The sequence below is a fragment of the Hypanus sabinus genome, chromosome 4 (assembly GCF_030144855.1).
Source record: "Hypanus sabinus isolate sHypSab1 chromosome 4, sHypSab1.hap1, whole genome shotgun sequence".
Lineage (NCBI taxonomy): Eukaryota > Metazoa > Chordata > Chondrichthyes > Myliobatiformes > Dasyatidae > Hypanus > Hypanus sabinus.
The window spans coordinates 88,180,007-88,204,524 of record NC_082709.1 but is presented as its reverse complement, the minus strand read 5'-3'; the positions used below and the strand labels follow the sequence as shown (position 1 = coordinate 88,204,524).

The 24,518-nt window shown below is 44.5% G+C and overlaps 1 protein-coding gene across 2 annotated transcripts in view; it reads left to right on the top strand.

The window, feature by feature from the left end:
* Positions 1-2,044: 2,044 nt before the first annotated feature.
* Positions 2,045-24,518, top strand: part of LOC132392979 (5'-AMP-activated protein kinase subunit gamma-1-like) — a 57,818-nt gene continuing 35,344 nt past the window's right edge. For both annotated transcript variants that reach the window (XM_059967623.1, XM_059967622.1), the window contains exons 1-5: positions 2,045-2,160; positions 5,552-5,603; positions 11,459-11,565; positions 17,192-17,273; positions 19,768-19,826. In XM_059967623.1, coding sequence (XP_059823606.1) covers positions 2,080-2,160; positions 5,552-5,603; positions 11,459-11,565; positions 17,192-17,273; positions 19,768-19,826 — 381 coding nt within the window. In that variant the 5' untranslated portion in view covers positions 2,045-2,079. The remainder of the gene's footprint in view (positions 2,161-5,551; positions 5,604-11,458; positions 11,566-17,191; positions 17,274-19,767; positions 19,827-24,518) is intronic.

The window sequence follows — 24,518 nt, the reverse complement described above, 5'->3', positions numbered from 1 at the left end:
CAGAGGTACAAAGTCCCCTACCACCAGGGTCAAGAACAGCTTCTATCCCAGTGTTAACAGATTTGTATAACAAAATGAATTCTTGGCCTCACAATATACCTCGTTATGATCTTGCATTTTATTGATTACCTGCACTGCACTCTTTCAGTAGCCTTTACACTTTATTCAGTATTGTTATTGTTTTACCTTGTTCTTCCTCAGGGCACTGTGTAATGATCTGATCTGTCTGAACAGAATGCAAGGTCAGTTTTTCCCTGTATCCTGGTCATGTGACAATAGTAAACCAATACCAATGCTTAGAATCCACCACATGGTTTGTTTATTATTGTCACGTCTACCAGGGTTCAGAGACAATCTACTGTTTCATGATCTATCCAGACAGATCATGTCATACATAATTACACTAATGTAGTAAAAAGAAAACAGCTTGCAGAATATAGTAAGCACAGGAGATTCTGCAGATGCTGAAAATCCAGAGCAACACACACAAACACACCAGGTCAGGCAGCATCAATGGAAGGAAAAACAGTTGCCTTTTCACTCCTCCTTCCCTTTCTCCCATGGTCCACTCCCCTCTCCTATCAGATTCCTTCTTCTCCAGCCCTTTACCTTTTCCACCTATAGGCTCCCAGCCTCTTACATCATTCCCCTCCTCCACCCACCTGACTAGTTTGTCCTTCTTCACCTTCCCCCACCTTCATAGTCTGGCATTTTCCCACTTTCTCTCTAGTCCTGATGAAATGTCTCAGACAGGAACATCGACTGTTCATTCCTTTCCACAGGTGCTGACTGACCTGCTGAGCTCCTGCAGTATTTTGTGTGTGATGCGGAGTATAGCGTTACGGTTATAGAGAAGGTGCGGTGCAGGTGGACAATAAAGTGTAAGGGCCACAGCAAGATAGGTTGAGAGATCAAGAGTTCGCCTTTAAAAGGTCTGTTCAATACAGTGGGATAGAAGCTGTTCTTGGGTCTGCTGCTATGTGCTTTCAAGCTTTTCTGTCTCCTAGAGGGGGAAGAAGAGAAAATGACTGGGATGTGAGGGACCCTTGATTGTGTCGTCTGCTTTCCCAGGACAGTGCGAATTGGTGCCAGAACCCAGTCCATCATGCCATCAACTTCCCCTCCACTGACTGCACTGTGATTTCCGGTTGACCACTAAGGGCCTGCAGGTGTACGACAGGTGACCAATGAGTTTAACCAGATGGAGGAATTTCTTTAACCAGAGCTTGGTGAATCCATGGAATTTATTGCCACACAGATAGCTGTGGAGGCCAAGTCTTTGGGTACATTTAAAGCAGAGGTTGATAAGTTCTTGATTAGTAAAGGTGTCAAAGGTTATGGGGAGAAGGCAGGAGAAAGGGATTTAGAGGAATAATCGAGCATACTCGAGGGGCTGAATGCTTATTTGACTTATTCTAGAGCTCTACAGCACAGGAAAAGCTCCTTCTGCCCATCTGGTCCATGCCAAACCGTTCTTCTGCATGCACAGAGGTTGGTGCAGAGAGAGAACCTTGCTGACGTTTCTTCCACAGCTCCCTGAAAAATATCTGCCTGGGAATTCATTAGACTCAATGTTCTATCTACAGTAGAAACTGAAGCACGCATTTAGATTTCAGCCAATAGTTAACTCACAATAATCCATTATTGTGTAGATATGTAAACACCCAGACTTTTCAGTTGAATCTTGCATCCATACATCATCATGAACCATTCTTGTACTCTTTTGGAATACTTATTTAATTGTTTTTAATATATATCCCTTATTGTATTTTCTAGTATATTTTATGTGTTGTACTGTACTGCTGCCACAGAACAACAATGTTGCGGCATATGCCAGTGATATTAACCCTGATTCTATCTCTGCCCCCTCCCATTCAGTCTTGTTCCTGCTTTAAGTGTGACCCTTCAGTGAGTGATGTGAGTTGTGAAGCTCTCGTGTGTTTATATCGAGTAACAGGCAGTTAACTCCTACTAAGGAGAGCTCCTAAGTGAGTCTGCTGATGTGACAAATTTAGGCAGTGAAGTAAGCTGTTTGCATTCCAACCCGAGAATGGAGTGCTGTTGAAGGAGGAGGCATTCATGGTGTGCAGTTTAAACTTGATCTGTGCTGAGAACACCGGACACAGAATGCAAGAAGCTTATGAGGAGCCAATAGAACAGGTACAAATACCGTGCATTGCAGGGCCAGCAGTGTCTTGATTATTCCTTCCTCTGAGCTTGTTCTTCAGTCTGCTTCTCTACTCCCTCTCCCTCATTTGCACTTGACTTTGCACCTGTCCTTGTTCTTCACTCTCCTCATTTTTCTTATCAGTGCATCGTTTGTTAACTCTCTCTCCTTGTTGCTTGTGCGCACTGCCAGTTGCACCTCCCCAGGATTGCCATCACTTCTTCTCATTGCTACCATCGACGAGGAGGTCCAGGAGCCTGAAGTCACACTTAGTGCTTCTGGAACAGCTTCTTTCCCTCTGAAAGGACAACCAACCATGAACACTACCTCAATATTTTCGTCTCTTCTTTTGCACTAGTTATATTATTTAATATTTAAAATGTTTTTCTTATTGTAATTTTGATTACTATGCACTGCAACGCACTGCTGCGACAAAACAACATATGTCAGTGAAATATTAAACCTGATTTTGATTCTGACCCCCATGAGTGGGCAGTAAGGAAAGCAAGTGTAATGTTTGCATTCATTCTGAGGGTGCCTGGATTACAGCACCATCTGGGTGTTAAAGAACTGTCCCACTCACCTTCTTTGAACCCCCCCCCCCCACTTTAAATGCATATTAGACACTTTCATCATGGAAAAAATAGACGAGCTTTAACCTAGAACATAAAACTGCACAGTCCACAATGTTGTGCCAAACTATTAAACTAACTCTAACTCTTCCCTCCTACATAGCCCTCCATATTTTTAGCATCCATATGCCTAGCTGGGAGTTCCTTAAATACCCCTAATGTGCATACCTGTCGATACCATGGTCCCTGGCAGGGTGTTCCACAAACCCACCACAACACTCTCTGTGCAAAGGACTTAGCTCTCTTACACACCTTTTGTACTTTCTTACAATCAGCTTAAAATTATGCCTCTTCTATTAACCATTTCTGCCCTGGGAAAAAGTCTCTGGCAATCCACTCTATATCTGCCTCTTATCATCTTGTACACCTCCACTGTGTCACCTCACATCCTCCTTCACTCCAAAGAGCAAAGCCCTGGCTCCTTCAATCTATTCTCATCAGACTTGCCTTCTAGTCCAGGCAGCATCCTGGTAAATCTCCCTTGCACCCTCTCCAAGGCTTCCACATCCTTCCTGAACTGAGTACAGTTTTCCAAATGTATGTGGAAATGCACCCGGAGGAAATCCACATGGTCACTGGGAGAACGTACAAACTCGTTACAAACAGCAGCGGGAATTGAACCCCAGTCTTACACTCTAAGGCGTTGTACCACTGACCAGCTATCTATACCCCTCATAATCTTACAAACTGCAGTCAGGTTTCCCCTCAGCCTCTGTTGCTCCAGAAGTGAAAAGACTAAGTTTGTCCAACCTCTCTCTATTGCCTGTACTCTCTAATCCAGGCAGCATCGTGCTGAACCTCTCCTGCACCCTCTTCAACCTTCTTGTAATGGGGAACCTGAACTGAATACAATACCCCAGATGTAGCCTAACCAGAATTTTATAAAGGTGCAATTCATGAATTCCATGACTAATCTAATAAAAGCAAATATGCCACACACCATCTTTATGACCCTGTCAATCTGTTGGCTTGGCAGAGAAATAGATGTTTGTCAGAAGTAGACAGGAGGATCACATTATACACAGGCATTACCTGTCAGACTGTCTTGAATTCTTTCTAAGTCAAGAAACCCCTTCTCACACAGCCTCTGTCACTCTGCTCCACCAGCTACCATAAACATGATGGTGTAGGGTACAGTTTACCATCAGACTTGTTCAACTTATAACACAATGGTGTCACCTTTAGACTAGAAACTGTGCAAAATTGGAATTAACAACTGCACAGTGATGCAGAGGAGACAAAATTTGAAACTGTGGCTTCAGATTTGTAAAGCTTTCAATGATAGAATGTTCTGGAACGTTTTTAAGATGAACAAGGGGAACGTTGCCATGGAGAGAGATATGAATGTGTGTGAGTGGGGGGGGGGAGAGAGAGGGAGGGGGAGAGAGAGAGAGAAGAAACAAATAGGGTGACAGTGAGTGAAAGCAACAGGAGAGAAAGTGAGAGCGAGAGAGACGGGTAGAGGGAGAGAGTGTGAGAAGAAGAGAGAGGCTGAAAGAGAGAGGCAGGGAGAAAATAGGGGTGAATGAGAGAGAGTGTTTGTAAGAGTGAGAAAGGTGACTGAGAAAAAACTTGAGTGAAGGAAAGAGAATGATTCTAAAGATAAAAGGAATAACAGGTTTAGAAAGAAGCAGGACAAATGAACGAGACAGGAAGGAAGGCAGGTGTGAGAAGAGCAGAATCTGGTGGGAAAACTGACTAAAGCTCAGGACTGAGAAAGGCTGAAATCAGAGCAGCAGAGGAAGTGAAGGAGGAGAATTTAGAATGAAAGTAATGAGGAGGGAGATTCGGTCTCTGCCTATCCCCTCACTGAGATGAACCTTCTTTGCACTGCTGCTAAAGCTAAGAGATTAGATTTTAAGCCAAAGTCTGAACAGTGTTTTCAGTTTTGCATTGTACATTTAAGGAAAATTATTCAAATTCAGCTACAGGCTGTATAACATGAGACTTTTAGATATGGGAGCAGAATTAGGCCATCCAGCTCCTTGAAACTGCTCTGCCATTTCATCATGGCTGATTCATTTCCCCTCTCAATCCCTCTCTCCTGCCTTCTTCTTGTAACCTTTCTTATCAATCAAGAATCTATCAACATCTGCTTTAAATACACCCAATAACTTGGCCTCCTCAGTCATCCGTGGCAATGAATTACATAGATTCACCACTCTCTGGCTAAGGAAATTCTTGTAAAACCCCTCTGGACCTTCTCCAATGCCAACATACCCTTTCTTAGATAAGGGGCCTAAAAAACTGCTCAAAATGCTCCAGATGCAGCCGGACTGACTATTGCCTTATAAAGCCTCAGCATTTCATCCTGGCCTGTATATTCCAGTCCTCTTGAAATTAATGCTAATATTACATTTGCCTTCCTTACCACTGACTCATCCTGCAAGTTAACCTTTAAAGGATCCCATATTGGGACTGCCAAGTCCCTTTGTACCTCTGATTTCTGAATTTTCTCCCTGTTTAGAAAATAGACTCTGTCTTTATTCCTTGTGTCAAAGTGCATGATCATACACTTCCCTACACTGCATTCCATCTGAAATTTCTTTGTCCATTCTGCTAATCTGTCTAAGTCCTTCTGCAGACTGTCTGCTTCCTCAACATTACCTGTTCCTTCACTTATCTTCATATTGTCCATAAACTTTCCACAAGGTCATGAACTCCGTCACGCTTTTGAATGTTTCTGATAGAGCGCCTTTATGCCCTTTTTTAAACCATTTGATGATAACCGTGCACCATCATTGTTATTAAGCTTGCAGATCAGGACAGCAGTCTGTTTGAAAAGTTTCTGCCTGACAGTGTTGGTAAGTACCTCTGTTTCTATCTATAAATGTGCTTCATTCTTCAATGCAATACTATACAAAAAAATCTAAATCGTCAAATTGGTTTATTATTGTCACAGTGCATTGAGGTGGATTGATCCCCAAGGAATTTACAGTGTCACAGTAGTATTACACAGGTATAAATATTAGAAGAGAAGTAGAAAGAATAAAAAGTAAGTGACCACAAACAGTCTAACAGGAGGGGGTCATCACTTCCCCGGCTTTAGGTTGACTCATTATCGAGCCTAATGGCCGAGGGTAAGAATGACCTCATACGGCGCACTTTGGAGCAGCTCTTGGAGTATTACAAGATAAAACAAGATCAGGATGCAGAATATAGTGTCATGGTTACAGAGAAAGACAACAAGGTAGATGGTGAGGTTAGGAGTCCTTATCATACGAAGGGACTGTTCACTAACTTTATAACGGTGGGATAGAAGGCTTTGCCAGGCCTGGTGGTAAGTGCATTCAGGCTTTAGTATTTTCTGCACATGGGAGGGGGAAAAGGAGAGGTTGAACGGTGAGGGTGGAGTTTTTGATTATTAGCAAGTCAGCGAGAAGCATAGACAGAGCCCAAGCAGTGGAGGCAAGTTTCCATGCTGAGCTGAGCCATGTCAACAACTCTCTCCAGTTTCTTGAGGTCGTTACCATATCAAGCCATGATGCATCCAGATAGGGCACTTTCTATGATCCATCAATAAGAGCACCTTGGTAAGAGGACATGCCAGGTTTATTCAGTCTCCAGAGGACGTAAAGGCATTCATCTATGTGATTGCATTTCCCAGCTTCTCACTCTCTTCTCCCCGCCACACCCACCTGGTTTCACCTATCACCTTTTAACTTGTATTCCTTCCCCTCTCTCCACTTTCTGATTCTGTCTTCTTTCCCTTCTTGATGAAGGGTCTCGGCCCAAAACTTTGACTGTTTATTACACTCCATTGATCCTGCCTGAACTCCGAGTTCCTCCAGCATTTTGTCTGCATTACTCTGAATTTCTAGCGTCTGCAGGATCTCTTATGTTAATGGCAGGCTGTTGGTGATGTTCAGTCCTTTTAACCTCAGCATTATGGATTTAGACAGAACCACATGCACTGCCCCCTTCCTGAAGTCAAAACCAGCTCTACTGTGTTGTTGACATTGAGAGAAAGGCTGGTCTCTTGGCACCATGTCACTAAGCTCCCTATCACCTTCCTGTACTCCAGCCCATCATTATTTGAGGTAGGGCCTGCTACAGTGCAATCACCTGCAAACGTAGATGAAGTATGAATGAATCTGGCAATGCAGTACAGGGAGCAGAGAAGGGGGCACAACCGTGTGGTGTACCAGTGTTTAGAATAATCATGCCAGAGGTGTTACTGCCTGTCCTTAACGAGTGTGGTCTGTTGGTCAGGAAATCCAGGATCCAATTGCAAAGGGAGCTGTTCAGTTCCAGATCTGGAGGTTTTGATGATGAGTTTGCATCAAATTAGTATCAATAGCCAGGCCTAGCTTTCTTTACGGTTTAAGTACAGTATTCATCTCCGAATGAAGGCGCTTTGATGGCATAATGCAAATCCTTGCAGTTGTTCAAAATCTGATATGAAAGTCAAGTTATTGAACATCATGGATCTAACACATTCACCGTGACCCTCTGACGTAGTCACAGCCAGAGAACAGAGGCAAGGAGGAATTTCTTTCACCAGAGGCTGGTGAATCTGTGGAATTCATTGCCACCGACGGCTGAGAAGGCCAAGTCATTGGGTATATTTAAGGTGGAGGTTGATAAGTTCTTGATTAGTAAGGGTGTCAAACGTTACAGGAAGAAGGCATTGAGAGGGGTAATAAATCTGCCATGATTGAATGGTAGAGCTGGCTTGACAGGCCTAGTGGCCCAATTCTGATCCCAGTTCTAATGGTCTTATTCTCTGTAGTCATGAGGGGATAGAGTTGTACAGCACAGAAGCAGGTCCCGTAGCCTATTTAGTCTTTGCCACCCCTGCCTCTTTACCTCCCCCCTCATATCTCTCTCATCTATGTACCTGTCCAAACCTCTCATGGATATTATGTATTGAGTAATCTATATGTGTGGAGGGCGGCACAGTAGCAGAGCGATTAGCGTAACGTTTTACAGCACCAGAGATCGGGGTTCAATTCCCTCCAATGTCTGCAAGGAGGTTGCACGTTCTCCAGTCTCCTCCCGCACTCCAAAGACGTATAGGGTAGTAAGATAATGGGTCACATGGTGTAATTGGGCAGGGTGAGTCTGAAGGGCCGAGTGGGTCTGTTACCGTGCTGTGTCTCTGACTTAAACTAAACTCCTCATCCTCACTAATCTCAGTTACCAGCACTTGGCCTGTTGGCATTGATACTTTGGTGATTCAAGTGCTCCTCTGGATATTTGTTAAATGTTTTGTGAGAGCCTACCGCCTCCAGGGAACCGCCCTCAGATACCTCTGACTTCCTAGGAGATGCAAGGTGCGGAGATCTGGAGCAAAAGGCAGCTGTGCAAGGCAGATTCTCGTTCACACAGAGGGTGGCGGGTGCTTGGAATACGCTGCCTGGGGCGGTGGTGGCACGAGGAGGCACGAGGGCCGGTTAGACGGAGATTGACCTGCGGGGTCCTGTGATCAGCTCGTCCAGGGGTCGATACCGAGGATTGATCAGTAGTCCGGAAGACGTAGCTCCTCAGCGGAAGCCCAGAAACTGGAGGGCAAAAGCCCTGTTCTGGGAGGGTGGGTAGGCGGGAAAGAGGAATGGGGCTGTCTTATTGCTTGTTGTGTTCTGTGTTCTTCTACCAAGCAATTTTGGTGCTAGGACGTGTTGCTGCACTTGCAGGCTGTCCTCAGCACATCCTTGTGTTGTGTTGGTTGTTGACACAAAAGATGCATTTCACTGTTGCAATGTGTACAGAACATAGAACAATACAATGCAGGCCCTTCAGCCCAAAATGTTGTGCTGAGCCAATTAAATTAGTAATCAATGTGATAATACATCTGAATAAAAATAATAATCTGAATAATATTCAGATAGAAGTGTTTTAGAGGCTGTTAGATATATGCGTGGATAGTAAGGAATGTAGGGATTTGGACCACATGCAGGCAGAAGAGATTTGGTTTAGCTCTGTTACGAATGTGACGCAACTCTGAGGGGCCGAAGGGTACAAAGTCGCCCCTCCTTTGTGAGAATCGCAAGATCGCTATTAATTCGGGTCTGGAACCCAGGAAATGAGAGAGAGACACGCAGAATACACAAGGTTTGGAATGTGTCCTGGCCTCAGCGAAACTGAACCACGGATAACGGCTATTGTCTCTTGGAGACGGAATTGTGTATTGAGTACTGTACATTGAAGCCCCTCAGGGGACGACCAGAGTGGGCTGGTTGAGGGATTGCATCATCCCAATCTGATTGACATCTGAGACCCCGTGAGTAAGGATAAAAGAGGGTCTGGGGAACAACCCCTTTAGACGCACCAGGAGAAACGCTGGAAAGCCAGTGATCGCGTTTTATAGTGAATGCCGGTGAGAGCTCGTGTGCGTCCTCCCTTGCCAGGGTGGTGGGCTCATCACGGAAGAACGGTTTAGCTAAAGGAGAGGCCACAAGTAAAAGGCCACGACAACGAGACTCCTGACGGATCGAAATCATAAAAGGAAAGCCGGCAAGTTTTCCTCAAAATCTCTCTCTCTCTCCAACAATTGCAACACAAAGGCTGCAGCCTGCATGAACTGAGTGAACTTTATATTTCCATCGGACAATACATTATCCCCTAGACAACGATAGAGCTTATTTCTTATTGATTATTATTATACCCGCACTTTTAGATTTAGTATTGACGACGTATATTATCTGTATATTTGCATTGATATTATTTTTGTGTATTTTTACTAATAAATACTGTTAAAATAGTATCATCAGACTTCAACAGATGTCTCCATCTTTGCTGGTAAGTGACCCAGTTACGGGGTTCATAACAGCTCTGCAACATGTTCAGCGCAGACATTATGGCTGTAGGGCTGTTGCTGTGCTGTACTGTGCTATGTACTAAAATACTGGTCTCAAAGTGTATATTCACTAGGATGATACGGCGTTTAAATAGTTAAAAGAAAGAAATGTGGCTTCTATTTCCCTAAGTTGATAAAGTGGAGTGGTGACCTGCAACACTAAAGCTCCATCATGCTGAGCATGGTGTCGTGTGCTCAGTGTGTGCTGACTCACGACTGCTCTGCCAGATCCTGCTCAAACTACGTCAAGTTCGCTGATGATACCACAGTGGTTGGCCTCATCGGCAACAATGATGAGCCGACATCCACAGAGGAGGCAGAGAGGATTGTCAACAACCCAAGTCTCAATGTGGACAGGACAAAAGAGATGATCGTAGACTTTAGGAAGGCATGTCAATGGCTCTACTGTGGAGAGAGAGAGAGAAAGTTCCTTGTTGTGCACATAACAGATGATCTAATCTCGACCCACCACTTCTTCTCAATAGTCAAGAAGGCACAGCAGTGTCTACAATTTCTGAGGAGATTGAGGCAAGCAAGGCTCCACTCCGCCATTCTAACAACTTTCTACAGGAGCACTATTAAGAATATCCGGTCTGGCTACATCATTGTGTCCTACAGAAGTGTGAGGTACTGGGCTGCAAGGCCCTACCGAGGATAGTATAAATGACCTCTGGGGTCTCCCTCCCTCTTCTTTGTGACACGTAGCAAAGAGAATGCCTGGAGCCTCGTTGAGGATCCCTACCACCCATCCCACAATCTCTCTGACCCTCTACCGTCAGGAAGGAGGCACAGGAGCATCAGGACTAGGTCTGCCAGACTGAGTAGCAGCTTCTTCCCTCGGGCTGTGAGACTCATGAATACCCTGCCACCACCCAGGTCTCGTCACCAGGACAGTGAGCTGTTTACTGTTTACCTGTGCTGTGCACTACATGCATTTTGAATTACACTGTATTAACTTATTTGTGGCAATATTTAGTTTTTTGTGCTGTGTGTGACAAAGGTACTGTGGGTGTACCGTGTTCCAGAGGAATGTTGTTTCATTTGGTTGTATATATGAACTTGAACGTAAAGTAAAATGATGACCAAGTATAATTTTTATATATTTCAGGATTAATTTTGTTCTCTTGTGAATGTTGTGTCTCTAATGCTATTTGCCTGTGAAGCAGCAGTATTTAATTACACTTGTGCAGACATGTATTTGTGCTTATGACAATAAATTTAATAAATAAATGGTTAAAATAACTATTTCCCCCACTGAATTTTTTTCTAGTTGTGAAAGAACCCCTAGTTAACCAACCTTCTCTTAAAGATTGCCTCCCCAGATGTTCACTCTGTTTGTTTATTTATTTGGCGGTACCGTGTGAACAGGCCTTTTGGCCCAATGAGCCGCACCACCCAGCAACCCATCTATTTAACCCTCGTCCAATCACAGGACAGTTCACGACTGGTATGTCTTTAGAATGTGGGGGGAAAGCGGAGCACCTGCCGTTCATGGGGAGGAACGTGCAAACACCATATTGAACACTGAACTACGACCGTCCCCACCCCACCGAGCTTCAATAGCGTTGCGTTAACAACTACCCTACTGGGGTGCCCACAACGGTACGGACTTCGGGCATGTTGTATGCTGGTGAGGCTCAGCAGATTGAGCAGCTTCTGCAGAGGCAAAGGGATAGTTGATATTTCGTGTCACCAGATGCCAGTTGTCCTTTTTACCCCACAGATGCTGCCTGAACTGCTGTGTTCCTCCAGCAGCCTGTTTTATTGAGCCACAACCAGATGGAGTAGGATAGTTGGGGTACAATTCCCGATTCGATCCTGAATCTCTGTGAGGTTTGACTCCATTTCTCTTCCCCAAAGGGTCGGAGCCAGATGCTAACATCTACATGAACTTCATGAAAGCACATCAATGCTATGATGCCATCCCCACCAGTTCCAAACTTGTTGTCTTCGATACCACCTTGCAGGTGAGACAGGGCTGATGGGGATGTGACTGGGAGTGTCGGCAAGGGGCTAAAATGTGATTCTTAAAAGCGTGGAGGAAGAGAGGGATCAGAGTCGTATGTCCCTCAAAGTTGCCACGCGAGTTGATCAGTGGGAATGTTGCCCTTGATTAGTCAGTGGCATGAGTTCAGGAGCCCATCTTTATAAAGCTCTGATTGTGTTCAGTTCTGGTCTGCTCAAATGGAAGGATGTGGAAGCTTTGGAGAGGGTACAGAGAGATTTACTAGGATGCTGCCTGGATTAGAGAGCATGTCTCATGAGGTAGGGAAATTCTACTTGGAACAAAGGGGGAAGAGAGGTGACTTGATAGAAGTGTACAAGATGACAAGAGACATAGATCGAGTAGATAGCCAAAGACCTTTCCCAGGATGGAAAAGGCTAATACCAGTGAGGATAATTTTAAGGTGGTGGGAAAAAAGTATGAGGGGGTGTCAGGCATAGATATTTTACACAGAGTGGTGGGTTGCCAGGGGCGACGGTGGGGGCAGGTACTCTTAGAGACTATTTAAGAGATTTGTAGGCACATGAATGATAGAGAACTGGAGCACCGAGTGGAAGGAAGGATTCAATTGATCTTGGAGTAGGTTAAAATGGTGGCAGAAAACCAGGGACCAAAGGGCCTGACTGTGCTGTTTTGTTCTACGTAAAGTTCACAGTACAACAGTAGGCTGTTATACCAGCTGGTCAATACTGGTTCTAACCCTTCAGAATCAGGTTTATGTTCACTGACACGTGTCATGAAATGTGTTGTTTTGTGGCAGCAGTACAGTGTAAGACGAAAATTACTTCAGCTGCAAAGATTATATAAATAGAGCAAAAGAGGAACAATGACATAGAAGTCATGGGCAGTTCAGAAATTCGATGTTGGAGGAGAAAAAGCTGTTCCTAACAAGTTGAATGTGGGCGCCCAGGCTCCTGACCTCCTCCCAGACAGACACTATCTTTCTTTACACACCGCCATTTGAAGATGTCCTTGCTGGTGTGGTGAACTACATATACCAGTCTGGACATGCCCCCTGCTGACTGCTCCTGTGGCTCCTCCCACAGTCCCCTGTATAAAGGCGATTGAGGCCTGAGCCTGCCATCTCAGTCTCCAGGATGTAGTATGGTGGTCACTCACTGCTTGTTCCTTCTTCCAGTCAATAAAAGCCGATATCTGGCCTTTACGTCTCAGAGTGAGTTATTGATGGTGCATCAGCTGGTGGGGAGGATTGTGCCCGTGATGGAGCTGGTGGAGTCTACAACCCTCTGCAGATCATTGCGATCCTGCACATTGAAGCCAATACCAGACAGTGATGCAATCTGTCAGAAAGCCCTTCATGGTACAACCATAGAAATTTGCTAGAGCCTTTGGTGACATATCGATCCTCCTCAAACCCCTAATAAAATATAGTTACAGGCATGCCTTCTTTGTATTGCATCTTTTCCCCTGTCATCATGTCCATCTGCTCCTTTCCCGAGTCTGCATTTGTCCTGCTTTTCCTTAAGCATCAAAACCTTCCCTATTCCCTGTGAGGGTAACCCCACACACTCATCGGCCCCTAGATGAAGAAATGTCTGCTGAATTCCTTGTTTGAAATAGAGAACAGTACAGCACAGTACAGGCCGCCATTGTTATTCTGACCTTTTAACCTTCTCCAAGGACAATCTAAAGTCTCCCTTCTTCCATTGTTAGAACATGGAACGTTACAGCTGCATACTGGCCCTTTGGACTTTAAGATCAATCCAACTCCTTCCATTTTCTGATCATCCATATTCCAGAGATGTACAAAAGAGCATCTATGAGTTTCTTAAATGCCCGTATTGTATCTGCCTCTAACACCATCCTTCACAGGGCTTTCCAGGCACTCACCATGCTCTGTGTAAAGAACTTAACTCTGACATAACCCCCCCCCCCCTATATTTTCCTCCAATCACCTTAAATTATGCCCCTCCTATTAGCCATTTCCACCCTGGGAAAAAAAAACTCTGACTGTCGGCTTCATCTATGCCTCTTACTATCTTATACACCTACAATCAAGTCACCAACTTCAGCTTGTAGAGAAGAGCCCCAGCTCGCTCTTAACGCAGTTAGCATCTTGGTAGATCTGCATCGTCTTTAAAGCTTCCACTTCCTGACAGGAAGAAAACAGGAACTTAAATAACCTTGAATTGTAACAGTGGTGAGCAGCAGAGCATCTCTGAACACACAACTCATTGAACCTTGAAGTGGATGGGCTCTAGCAGCAGAAGACTATACTGGGTTCCACTTCTGTACCTCATAAATGGCCACTGGGTGAATTTACCCATCCAAAAGCCTTTTAACTGTTGTAATTGTACACACCTCTGTCACTTTCTTACACCCATGGCAGCTCATTCCATACCCCACCACCGTTTGTGTGAAGAAGCTGTTTCCCAGTTCTCATATAAATAAGACCATAGGACATAGGAGCAGAAAGACCAGCTAGTCTGTCCCACTATTTCATCATGGTGATCCATTTCCCTCTCAATCCCACTTTCCGGCCTTCTGCCCATATCCTTTCACAGTCTGATAAATCAATAACAATCAGCCTCCACCTTCAATGCACCAGTGACCTGGACTCCACGGCCTCCTGTGGAAACGAATACCACAGATTCACCACCGCCAGGCTAAAGAAATTCCTCTTCCTCTCTGTTTTAAATGGGCGTCCCTCTTTTTTGAGGTTGTGCCCTCGGGTCTTAGGCTCCCCCACCAAATGAAACATTTTCTTCACATCCTCCGTATCTAACCCTTTCAACATTTGATAGTTTTCAATGAGATCCCTCCTCATTCTTCTGAATTCCAGTGAGTACAGGCACAGAGCCTTCAATTGCTGCTCATGTGATAAACCTTTCATTCCGGGAATCAGTCTGGCAAACTTCCTCTGAACCCTCTCCAATGTCAGCAGATCCTTTCTTCAATAAAGGGGCCAAAGCTGTTCACAATACTCCAAGGGAGGCCTCACCAGTGACTTGCTTTTATATCCTAGTCCATTTGAAATGAATGCCAACACTGCATTCGCCTTCCTCACCATCAATTCAACCAGTAAATTAACCTTTAGGGAATCCTACAGGAGGACTCCCAAATCCCTTTGCACCTCAGGTTTTTGAATTTTCTTCCTGTTTCAAAAATGCTCTGTGCTTTTATTCCTTCTACCAAATTGCATGAGCATTCACTTCCTGGCACTGGATCCATCTGCCACTTCTTTGCTCATTCTCCTGTTTAAGTTTTTCTGCAACCTCCCTACTTCCTCAACACTACCTGCCCCTCCTCTTATCTTTATATTGACTGCAAACTTGGCGACAGTTATCAATTCCTTTATCAAAATTGTTGACGTACAACATAAAAAGACTTGGTCCCAACACAGACCCCTGTGGAAAACCACTAGTCACCAGCAGACAATCTGAAAAGGCTCCCTTTATACCAACCTTTTGCCTCCTGCCATTTAGTCAATATTCTATCTGTTCTGGTATCTTTCCTGTAATAACATGGACTCTTATCTTGTTTAGCAGCCTTATGTGCAGCAGCTTGTCAAAGGCCTTCTGAAAATCCAAGTATACAATACCCACCAATTTGGCCTTGTCTATCCTGCTTGTTATTTCATCAAAGAATTCCAACAGATTCGACAGTCAAAACTTTCCCTTAAGGAAACCATGCTGACTTTGGCCCATTTTTTCATGTGGCTCCAAGTACCCAACACCTTATTCTTAACAATTAGCTCCAACATACTCCCAGCCAGAAGCCAGGCTAACTGGCCTATAGTTTCCTTTCTTCTGCCTCCCTCCGTTCTTGAAGAGTGGAGCGACATGTGCAGATCTTTACCCTCTCATCCTAAACCTATGTCTATCAGACAGGAAGCCTTTGCACGTTCTCTGGACTGCACGTGTTTCGAGCTCCTTTCCTGGCAGGACATAGTCCAGTACAGGAGCAGGCCCTTTGTCCCACAAGCAATGTTATTTGTGGTTTCACCCTAAACCCTGGCTTGCTCCAAAGAGAAAAGCCCTGATGTGCTCAACCACTCGTCATAAGATACACATTCTAATCCAGGCAACATCCTGATAAATCTCATAAGCGCCCACTCTAAAGCTTTCTCACCTTTCCTAATCTCAGGTTTTTATTTCACACAGTGACAGTGGCAGTGGAAAAGCTAGATACATTTAGAACATTTAAGAGGCTCTTAGATAGGCTTTTAGAGGGCTATGTGGGAGGGAGGGGCTAGATTGATCTTGCAGTACTTTAAAAGGTTGGAACTTCTATCAAGCCATTTTCATCCTCTTTCGCTCCAAAGAGAAAAGCCCCAGCTCCCTCAACCTATCCTCATAATGCATTCTCTCTAATCCATGCAGCATCCTGGTAAATCTCCTCTGCACACTCTCTAATTATGTCATCTCACCAGCTTTGACATAATTTCTCATCTTTCCAGAGCTGAATCTCATTGCTCTGTTTATGATCTTTTTGATGGTTTTAATAAGGAGGTCTAGTGATCCTGGTGGTGGGCCTCACACACCCCTCAACCTCGCTTGCCCCATTTTCTGAGAGGTGATGCTGCAAAGCTGATGGTACTCCCACTAATGGTGAGTGGGCACAGCCTGTAACCCACAGCCCAGTGAGACTGAGGTCTATTGAGGGAATTAGAATCAGAATCAGGTTTAATATTAATGTTGTGAAATTTGTTGTTTTGTGGCAGCAGTAGAGTGCAATACATAATAAAATAACTATAAATTACAATAAAAAATATATAATTAAAATAAATAAGTAGTGCAAAAAAGAGAGCAAAAAATAGTGAGGTAGTGTACATGGCTTCATTGTCCATTCAGAAATCTGATGGCCCAGGGGAAGAACCTGTTCCTGAAACATTGAGTATCTGTCTTCAATAAGGAGGTTCTTCTTCCTTGACAGAAGCAATGAGACGAGGGCGTGTCCTGGGTAATGTGGGTCCATAATGATGGATACTATCTTTTGAGGCATTGTCTTTGAAGATGTCCTCAATGCCAGGGAAGCTAGTGCCCATGATTTTGCTGACTGACTTTATAACTTTCTGCAGCTTTTTCTATACAGTGGCCCCTCCATACGCAACAGTGATGCAACCAGTTAGAATGTTCACCATAGTTCATCTATAGAAATTTGCACAAGTCTTTGGTTGCATACAAAGCTCCCCAACCTCTTCATGAAATTTTGCCACTTCTGTACATTCTTTGTAATTTTATCAATATGTTGGGTCCAGGACAGATCTTTGCAGATGTTGACACCCAGGAACTTGAAATTGCTCTCTTGTCTCACTCCTGATCCCTCGATGAGGACTGGTGTGCGTTCCCTTAACTTCCCCTTTCTGAAGTTCACAATTATTTCCTTGGTCTTACTGATGTTGAGTGCAAGGTTGTTGTTGCAACACCACTCAACCAGCTGATCTATCTCACTCCTGTACAGCTCCTTGTCACTACCCGAAATTCTGCCAATAATAGGAGTGTCATTGGCAAATTTATTGTTAGCATTTGAGCTGTGCCTCAGTGTTGGTTGGGATGGAGGTTTGGGAGTGATCACAAACAGAATGAGAGGAATAAGAGGCTGAGGCTTGTCTCAACTCTGTGCAGGTGAAGAAAGCCTTCCTGGCAATGGTCGCCAATGGTCTGAGAGCAGCCCCTCTCTGGAACAGCAAGGAGCAATGTTTTGTGGGTGAGTTTAGATCCTGGAGTCAGAATGTAACTGGAGTGTACACATCTTTAGACTCATAGAGTCATACAGCACTGGTACAGGCCCTTCAGCACAACTCGTCCATGCCAACCAAGATGCCATCTAAGCTTGTCCCATTTGCCCCTCTAACACAATATATCAATCTACCCTTCCCTCCCACATAGCCCTACCCTCTGTTTTCTTTTCTTCCATGTGCCTATCTAACAGTCTCTTAAATGTCCCTAATGCATCTGCCTCTACTTCTGGAGACCCTCTCCTAAAGAACAACTGTAATCATTCAAAGTGAGTTTCTCCAGCAGGTAGTTGCTTCAGATTCCAGCATCTGCAGGATCCCTTATGTTCCCAAACATTAGAGATTCTGCAGATGCTGGAAATCCAGAGCAACACACACAAAAAGCTAGAGGTGCTCAGCAAGTCAGGTAGCATCACACCTATAGAGGACAATAACCAGTTGATGCCCTAACAAAGGGCATCGGCCTGAAGCGTTGACTATTTATTCCCGACTATAGATGCTGCCTGACCTGCTGAGCTCCTCCAGCATTCTGTGTTCCCACTATGTGCATTTACTTTATCTATATCCTTCATGATATTATTAAAACTGCTGCTCAGTTTCCTACATTCCAAGGAATGAAGTCCCATTCCGCCAACCTCTACTTGTATCTCAGGCCCTTGAGTCCTGGCAATATTCTTGCAAATCTTCCTTGCAATCTTTGCAGCTTGATGACGCCTTTCCTGTAGCAGTGTGATCTAGTACACCAAGAGTGGCCTCAGCAATATCTTGTACAACATCTTCCACTTCTGAAGCAAGAGCAGATGACTGATATCAGTAACCTTCATACCTCGAACATGTTCAAACTGCTTTGTCCTATCAGTCACTGGTGTAGTGAAGTATGGCTGCCAATGTGTGCACCAAGTATGGTGCCACAGGCAGCAGTGTAATAATGGTCAGAACACCTGTCCCCCCATTCTCCACCTTCACTCTCCCTGTTCAACCTGTCGCTCCTCTATTCCCAGTCTATTTCACAAAATCTCTCCCAATCTCCCCCACTTTCCTCCCAATCTCTCCCCAATCTTCCCCACTCTCCCTCTCAATCCCTAATTTCCCCCACTCTCTCCACTGCCCTATACCCATCCACCCCTTTGTCATCAGCACCCCCACTTTCCCTCTGAATTTCTCTCTCAGTTACCCCACCATTCTACCCCAATACTTCCCCTCTTCACTCTTGCCCCTCTCCCCCACTCTCCTTCTTCACCCCCTCCTTCCCCTCTCCCCTCCCCTCCCTCTTCCCCTCACTCCTCTTCTCTCCCCCACTCTCCTCTATCACTCTCTCACCCTCTTTCCCATTCTGCCCACTCACCTACTCCTCTCTCCTCCCCTACTCTCTCCCTTTCTCTGCCCTCTCTTCTGTCTTCTCCCTCTCTGCCACTCTCGCAGACCCTCTCTCTGGTCAGTGATGTTAACAGGCCCCGTGTATAACTGCTCTTTCTCCACTCTCTGCCACTCTCGCAGACCCTCTCTCCGGTCAGTGACGTTAACAGGCCCCGTGTATAACTGCTCTTTCTCCGCTCCCTGCCACTCTCGCAGACCCTCTCTCTGGTCAGTGACGTTAACAGGCCCCGTGTATAACTGCTCTTTCTCCGCTCTCTGCCACTCTCGCAGACCCTCTCTCCGGTCAGTGACGTTAACAGGCCCCGTGTATAACTGCTCTTTCTCCGCTCTCTGCCACTCTCGCAGACCCTCTCTCCGGTCAGTGACGTTAACAGGCCCCGTGTATAACTGCTCTTTCTCCGCTCCCTGCCACTCTCGCAGACCCTCTCTCTGGTCAGTGACGTTAACAGGCCCCGTGTATAACTGCTCTTTCTCCGCTCTCTGCCACTCTCGCAGACCCTCTCTCCGGTCAGTGACGTTAACAGGCCCCGTGTATAACTGCTCTTTCTCCGCTCTCTGCCACTCTCGCAGACCCTCTCTCCGGTCAGTGACGTTAACAGGCCCCGTGTATAACTGCTCTTTCTCCGCTCTCTGCCACTCTCGCAGACCCTCTCTCCGGTCAGTGACGTTAACAGGCCCCGTGTATAACTGCTCTTTCTCCGCTCTCTGCCACTCTCGCAGACCCTCTCTCCGGTCAGTGACGTTAACAGGCCCCGTGTATAACTGCTCTTTCTCCGCTCTCTGCCACTCTCGCAGACCCTCTCTCCGGTCAGTGACGTTAACAGGCCCCGTGTATAACTGCTCTTTCTCCGCTCCCTGCCACTCTCGCAGACCCTCTCTCCGGTCAGTGACGTTAACAGGCCCCGTGTATAACTGCTCTTTCTCCGCTCTCTGCCACTCTCGCAGACCCTCTCTCTGGTCAGTGACGTTAACAGGCCCCGTGTATAACTGCTCTTTCTCCGCTCTCTGCCACTCTCGCAGACCCTCTCTCCGGTCAGTGACGTTAACAGGCCCCGTGTATAACTGCTCTTTCTCCGCTCTCTGCAGGCATGCTGACCATTACTGACTTCATCAACATCTTGCACAGATACTACACGTCTCCAATGGTAAGGGTATAAGTAGGAACGGTAAGGGGCAGTATGGTAGCAGAGCGGTTAGTGTAACACTATTACAGCACCAGTGACCCAGGTACGATTGCTGCCGCTGTCTGTAAGGAGTTTGTATGTTCTCCCTGTGACCTTGTGGGTTTCCTCGGGGTGCTCCGCTTCCCTTCCCCATTACAAAGACGTATGGATCAGTAGCTGAATTGATCACATGGGTGTAAGTAGGTGCCGCGGGCAGTCTAGTCAGTAAAATGATCCCTTTTAGAACTAGTTCTGTTGTAGGAGCACAATGAAAGATTACACAGAATTGGTGTTGGACATAACGTGTAATTTATTAAAAACTGGTTCACACCAGAAGACCAGTCAAAGCTGATCTACCCGAGCATGGATTTGTTACAGTTTTTACATTCCCAGTTGGTGAGATTACCAGTAAACTACATTTTGTTAGCAGAATAGTGGCTACAGGAAGACTTAATTAAGTAGCAGACTGGGTCCTGATTACAGAATAAAATGACGATCTACAGGTGTAACAGTAAATCTAATTTTCTCTTACAATGGGTGCACGCTGCAACTTCATTAGTGAAGTTCCTGAAACTGGGTGTTGGCCCATCTGGATTCCATGTTTTTAGTTCTCAGCTTCATCTGTGCTTCCCTAAAACCACATTAGCATAATCCATATCCCAATTTAGTAGTTATTAGCCCTCACTATCCCCTCCCCAACAGCAGTAATTGGGCAGTGCAAGCAGGCTACTGTTCATTAATTGATCCCTTTTAGAACCAGTTCTAAGTCTACACCCACACTGAGAGTTGTTACCGTGCTGGATCTCATCAATAAAAGTAAGGACAAGCCACGGACATTCATTGTTTGACCAGACTGAGTTCAGGGTATAACGAACAGAGTCCACAACACCCCGTCACCATCAATGCTGTTTGTTTATTTATCTACATATCTGACTATTCATTCAATCATTTATTTATCTATCTATCTATTTCTTTATTGACATATTTATGTATTAATATACACTATTTCTCTATTTATGTATGTATGTATGTATTCATTTATGTAGAGATACAGTGCAGAACAGGTCCTTTTGGCCCAATGAGCCAGACCAGCCAGCAACCCACCTATTTAACACTAGAGTAATCATGGAACAATTTGCCATCACCAACTAGCCTACTAACTGTGATGTCTTTGGACTGTGGGAGGAAACCAGAGCACCCAGAGGAAATCCATATGTTCATGGGAGGAACTTCCGTGTGTACCTGCATGTATTTACCCATCTATCTCTGCGTGATTATTTTTCTTCTGCGCTTTGGTTGTTTGTCAGTCTTTGTTTATGCATACTTTTTCCTAAATTCTGTTGTATTTCATTATTTTCCTGTAAATGCCTGCAAGGAAATGAATCTCAGGGAGTTATATATGTACCTTGATAATAACTTTACCTTGAAGTTCGAAAAACACCAGATCCTTTTTCAATGATAAACCAATTAACAATACAAGTCAGGCCATTAAAGAGGCGACAAGATTTTGCCCAGGCATGACAAGAGATGAAGGCATTGGCAGTCGGAGCTCCTGTGGTGAGGTGGGTGTGTTTTGGGATGAGAACGTACCAGGAGTCCAGAGCACCCATATTCTGAAATATTATAAGTTGGTACATTGATTTATTATTGTTGTGTGCAGCAGGGAGAAAGAGATTAAAGGATGTTCTCCAAAACGTTCTGCTTTCTATTGGTTTAATATTATTGTCACATGTACTGGGGTGCAGTGAAAAGCTTGAACTTCACACTGTTCATACAGATCAAATCATCACATCAGTGCATTGAGATAGAATGAGGTAAAGCTCTCGTAGAAAGCAGAATAAAGATGTACCGTGGAGAGCGTTCGAACAGGCTGCATCAGCGTCTGGCATGGAGTGGCCACTGCGCAGGATCAGACCAAGCTGCAGAAAAGTGCAGACTCAGCCACCTCCATCATCGAGGACATCTGGTTAATTGGAGAAGCTGCTTATTTGGGACATCCCTTGAAGAACAAAAACTAACAGAGAAAATAGCTGGGATTCTATTCATTTATTTGACACACTGCCATTTCATTGGGACAGAGGGTTTGTAATTAGCCTAAGTCACATGAACGTGTGGCTGTTAGACACTACACCGCTTAGCAACAACAGTATTGAAATAGTGTTCAAAAAGCAGAGATTTTTTCACTGATTGTTGCTGAGAAAGAGGCAATAAGACAGTTCAGAACTGGTTCTACTCGCTGCAGTTTCAAGCATTGAAGTTTGGAGGAGTCAGAAATGGCTGGGAGTGAAAATGAAATGATTTCATTATTTCAACAGGTTGGGAACTATGAAAAATTTGAAGGTATTGTCAATCATCTTGAATGTTACAATGAAAATGAAGATTTGGAGGATGCAATAATTGAAAGCATTGTATGAAGGCAGTCCATTATCTGCATCAGGTGTCTGCACTAATCTTGTTCTATTACAGTCAATCAGGAGATCAGTTGCTGGGCGATGAGAGTGAAACCTGTGCTGAAGAGTTTTTAACGTGGAGAAGCTGCTGCACTTGGACAATTCCACTGTCTTGACCTTGGACGACCATGTCCAGTGGTATGAGTTGTCATCACAAAATGGGGGCTTTCTTGCCGCAGTGGATAACCATGACTTCTGTGCTTTTCATGCCCTTTGCTCTCCACGAAGCATTGAAGAACGGCCTTCCCTCTGTTGATATCACCCACCCACTCTACCAGAGCGGATTTCACGTGCTAGGACAGACATGGGTATGAGGCTGTCAGCAACCCTCACCTGGTTTAGCCTGCCTGTCGAAGTGGTGTGGCCGCTGTCGCATGCAAACAGCTTTCTGGAGCCACAAGTGAGAGCTGACTGTCCTGTAGGGCCCAAAGTGAGTGAGCTGCCACAGAACGGACACAACAAGCTCCTTCAATGGGGTTCCACCCTCTCCGGACACCCCTTATACACCAGTCTACCCTGGATGAATTCATCCTTCCGTAACTATTGGGAAGTAATACACAGTTTTATTGTACTGTCATAATGTTGGTAGTGTTCTAATTTGTTCTGATTTCATTTAAATACATAATTTGTTACTTAGTTACTTAAGCGGTAGTTTGTCTTTTTTATATTTTTCTAACTATATCCAAGAAACTTTGTATAATTGGGGCAGCAGCTTAATTGGGCCAAAGTGACCCAATTAACCAGAATCTGTTGTATATATAAATATATTTCTAATCATAATTTAAAGTTTTTAAAATCATGTATTAAAATATTCCAACTGTGGTCAGACCAAAGCCAGTTAATGCCTCAACAGCACATCCCTGCTTTTACAGTACAGTACAGTCCTCTCAAAACAAATGCTAACTTTGGACCCACCTCCCCTACCATCAACTCAGCCTGAAAGTTAACCTTAAGAGAGTCCTGAGTTCTTCAGAACCAAGGTGAATAAATTACAATACAGGAGATATATATATATATGTTAAATAAGTACTGTAGTGGAAAAAGAGCTCAGAAATGGTGAGGTAGTGTTCATGGACTATTCAGAAATCTGATGGCAGCTGGAAGAAGCTGTTTCTAAAACCTTGAGTGTATGTCTTCTGGAAAGCATTATAGAGCTATTAAAACAAAGACTACATGCTACCTTAACTTCCTCCCCTAGGCAGTTAATCTGATCAACCATTCTGGTTAGGCACCCCCGCCCTCCCCATTACTGCACTGCAGTGTAAACGCTTTAAAAATCAGTTTTTATAATGGTATTTATTTATTCATGTGCATTTTATTCCATATTTGTACTTTAGTCTCTAACTTTATTTTTATTTAATTCTTTATTCTTTATGATTTTTGATGTTATTGTTTCCGTTGCATGTCGCACACCCTGACCAACACACCATTGCAAATTCCTAATACATGTAAATGTACATGGTGAATAAAGTTGATCCTTGATCCTTCACACTCCTGTACTTCCTCCCTGATGGTAGTAATGAGAAGAAGACAGGTCATGAGTTCTTCCATGAGGAACTGTGACAATCAACTTAATCCCAAAATACGGCAAAGCCGTGTGGCTGTTTTGATGTGAGCTATGAGGTCACCAGTTCCTCCTCCTGCAGTCCTCAAGTCCTCCTCGTTGACAGTGACAGGTATCAAATCTACAGATTAGCACATCAAGTGACCCCTGCTGACTCCTTCACCACTGCAAGGTGTCAGTTCGGATGAGATGGGGATGCCTCTGACAGGGAACGAACTCAGAGTTCAGAGCAGTATTACTGACATAATGGAACTCAGCAGTTCAGGCACCATCTAGAAAAAGGATTAAATCGCCAACGATGGGTCTCGGCCCAAAATGCCGACTGCTAATTCCTTTCCAAGAAGCTGTCTGATTTGCTGATTTCTTCTAGCATTGTGTGTATGTGTGGATTTCCAGCATCTACAGACTTTTTTAAAATCTTTTAACACCAGGTAATTAACTTTCCTCAGTCAAGTAAAACAAAAAATCAGGTTTATCTCTTTGTTGTATACTGCTAATAACTATTATCTTACCTCAATATATGTACAAGGGAACGTGTTAGTACACTGACAAAACAGTATGGAAGTTACTGATTATTTTAATTAGTAATTGGTTTATTAAAGATCAGATGAAGTTTAACATAATTTGTCACATGTGCAGATAGAGGGAAGTCCCTTTAGA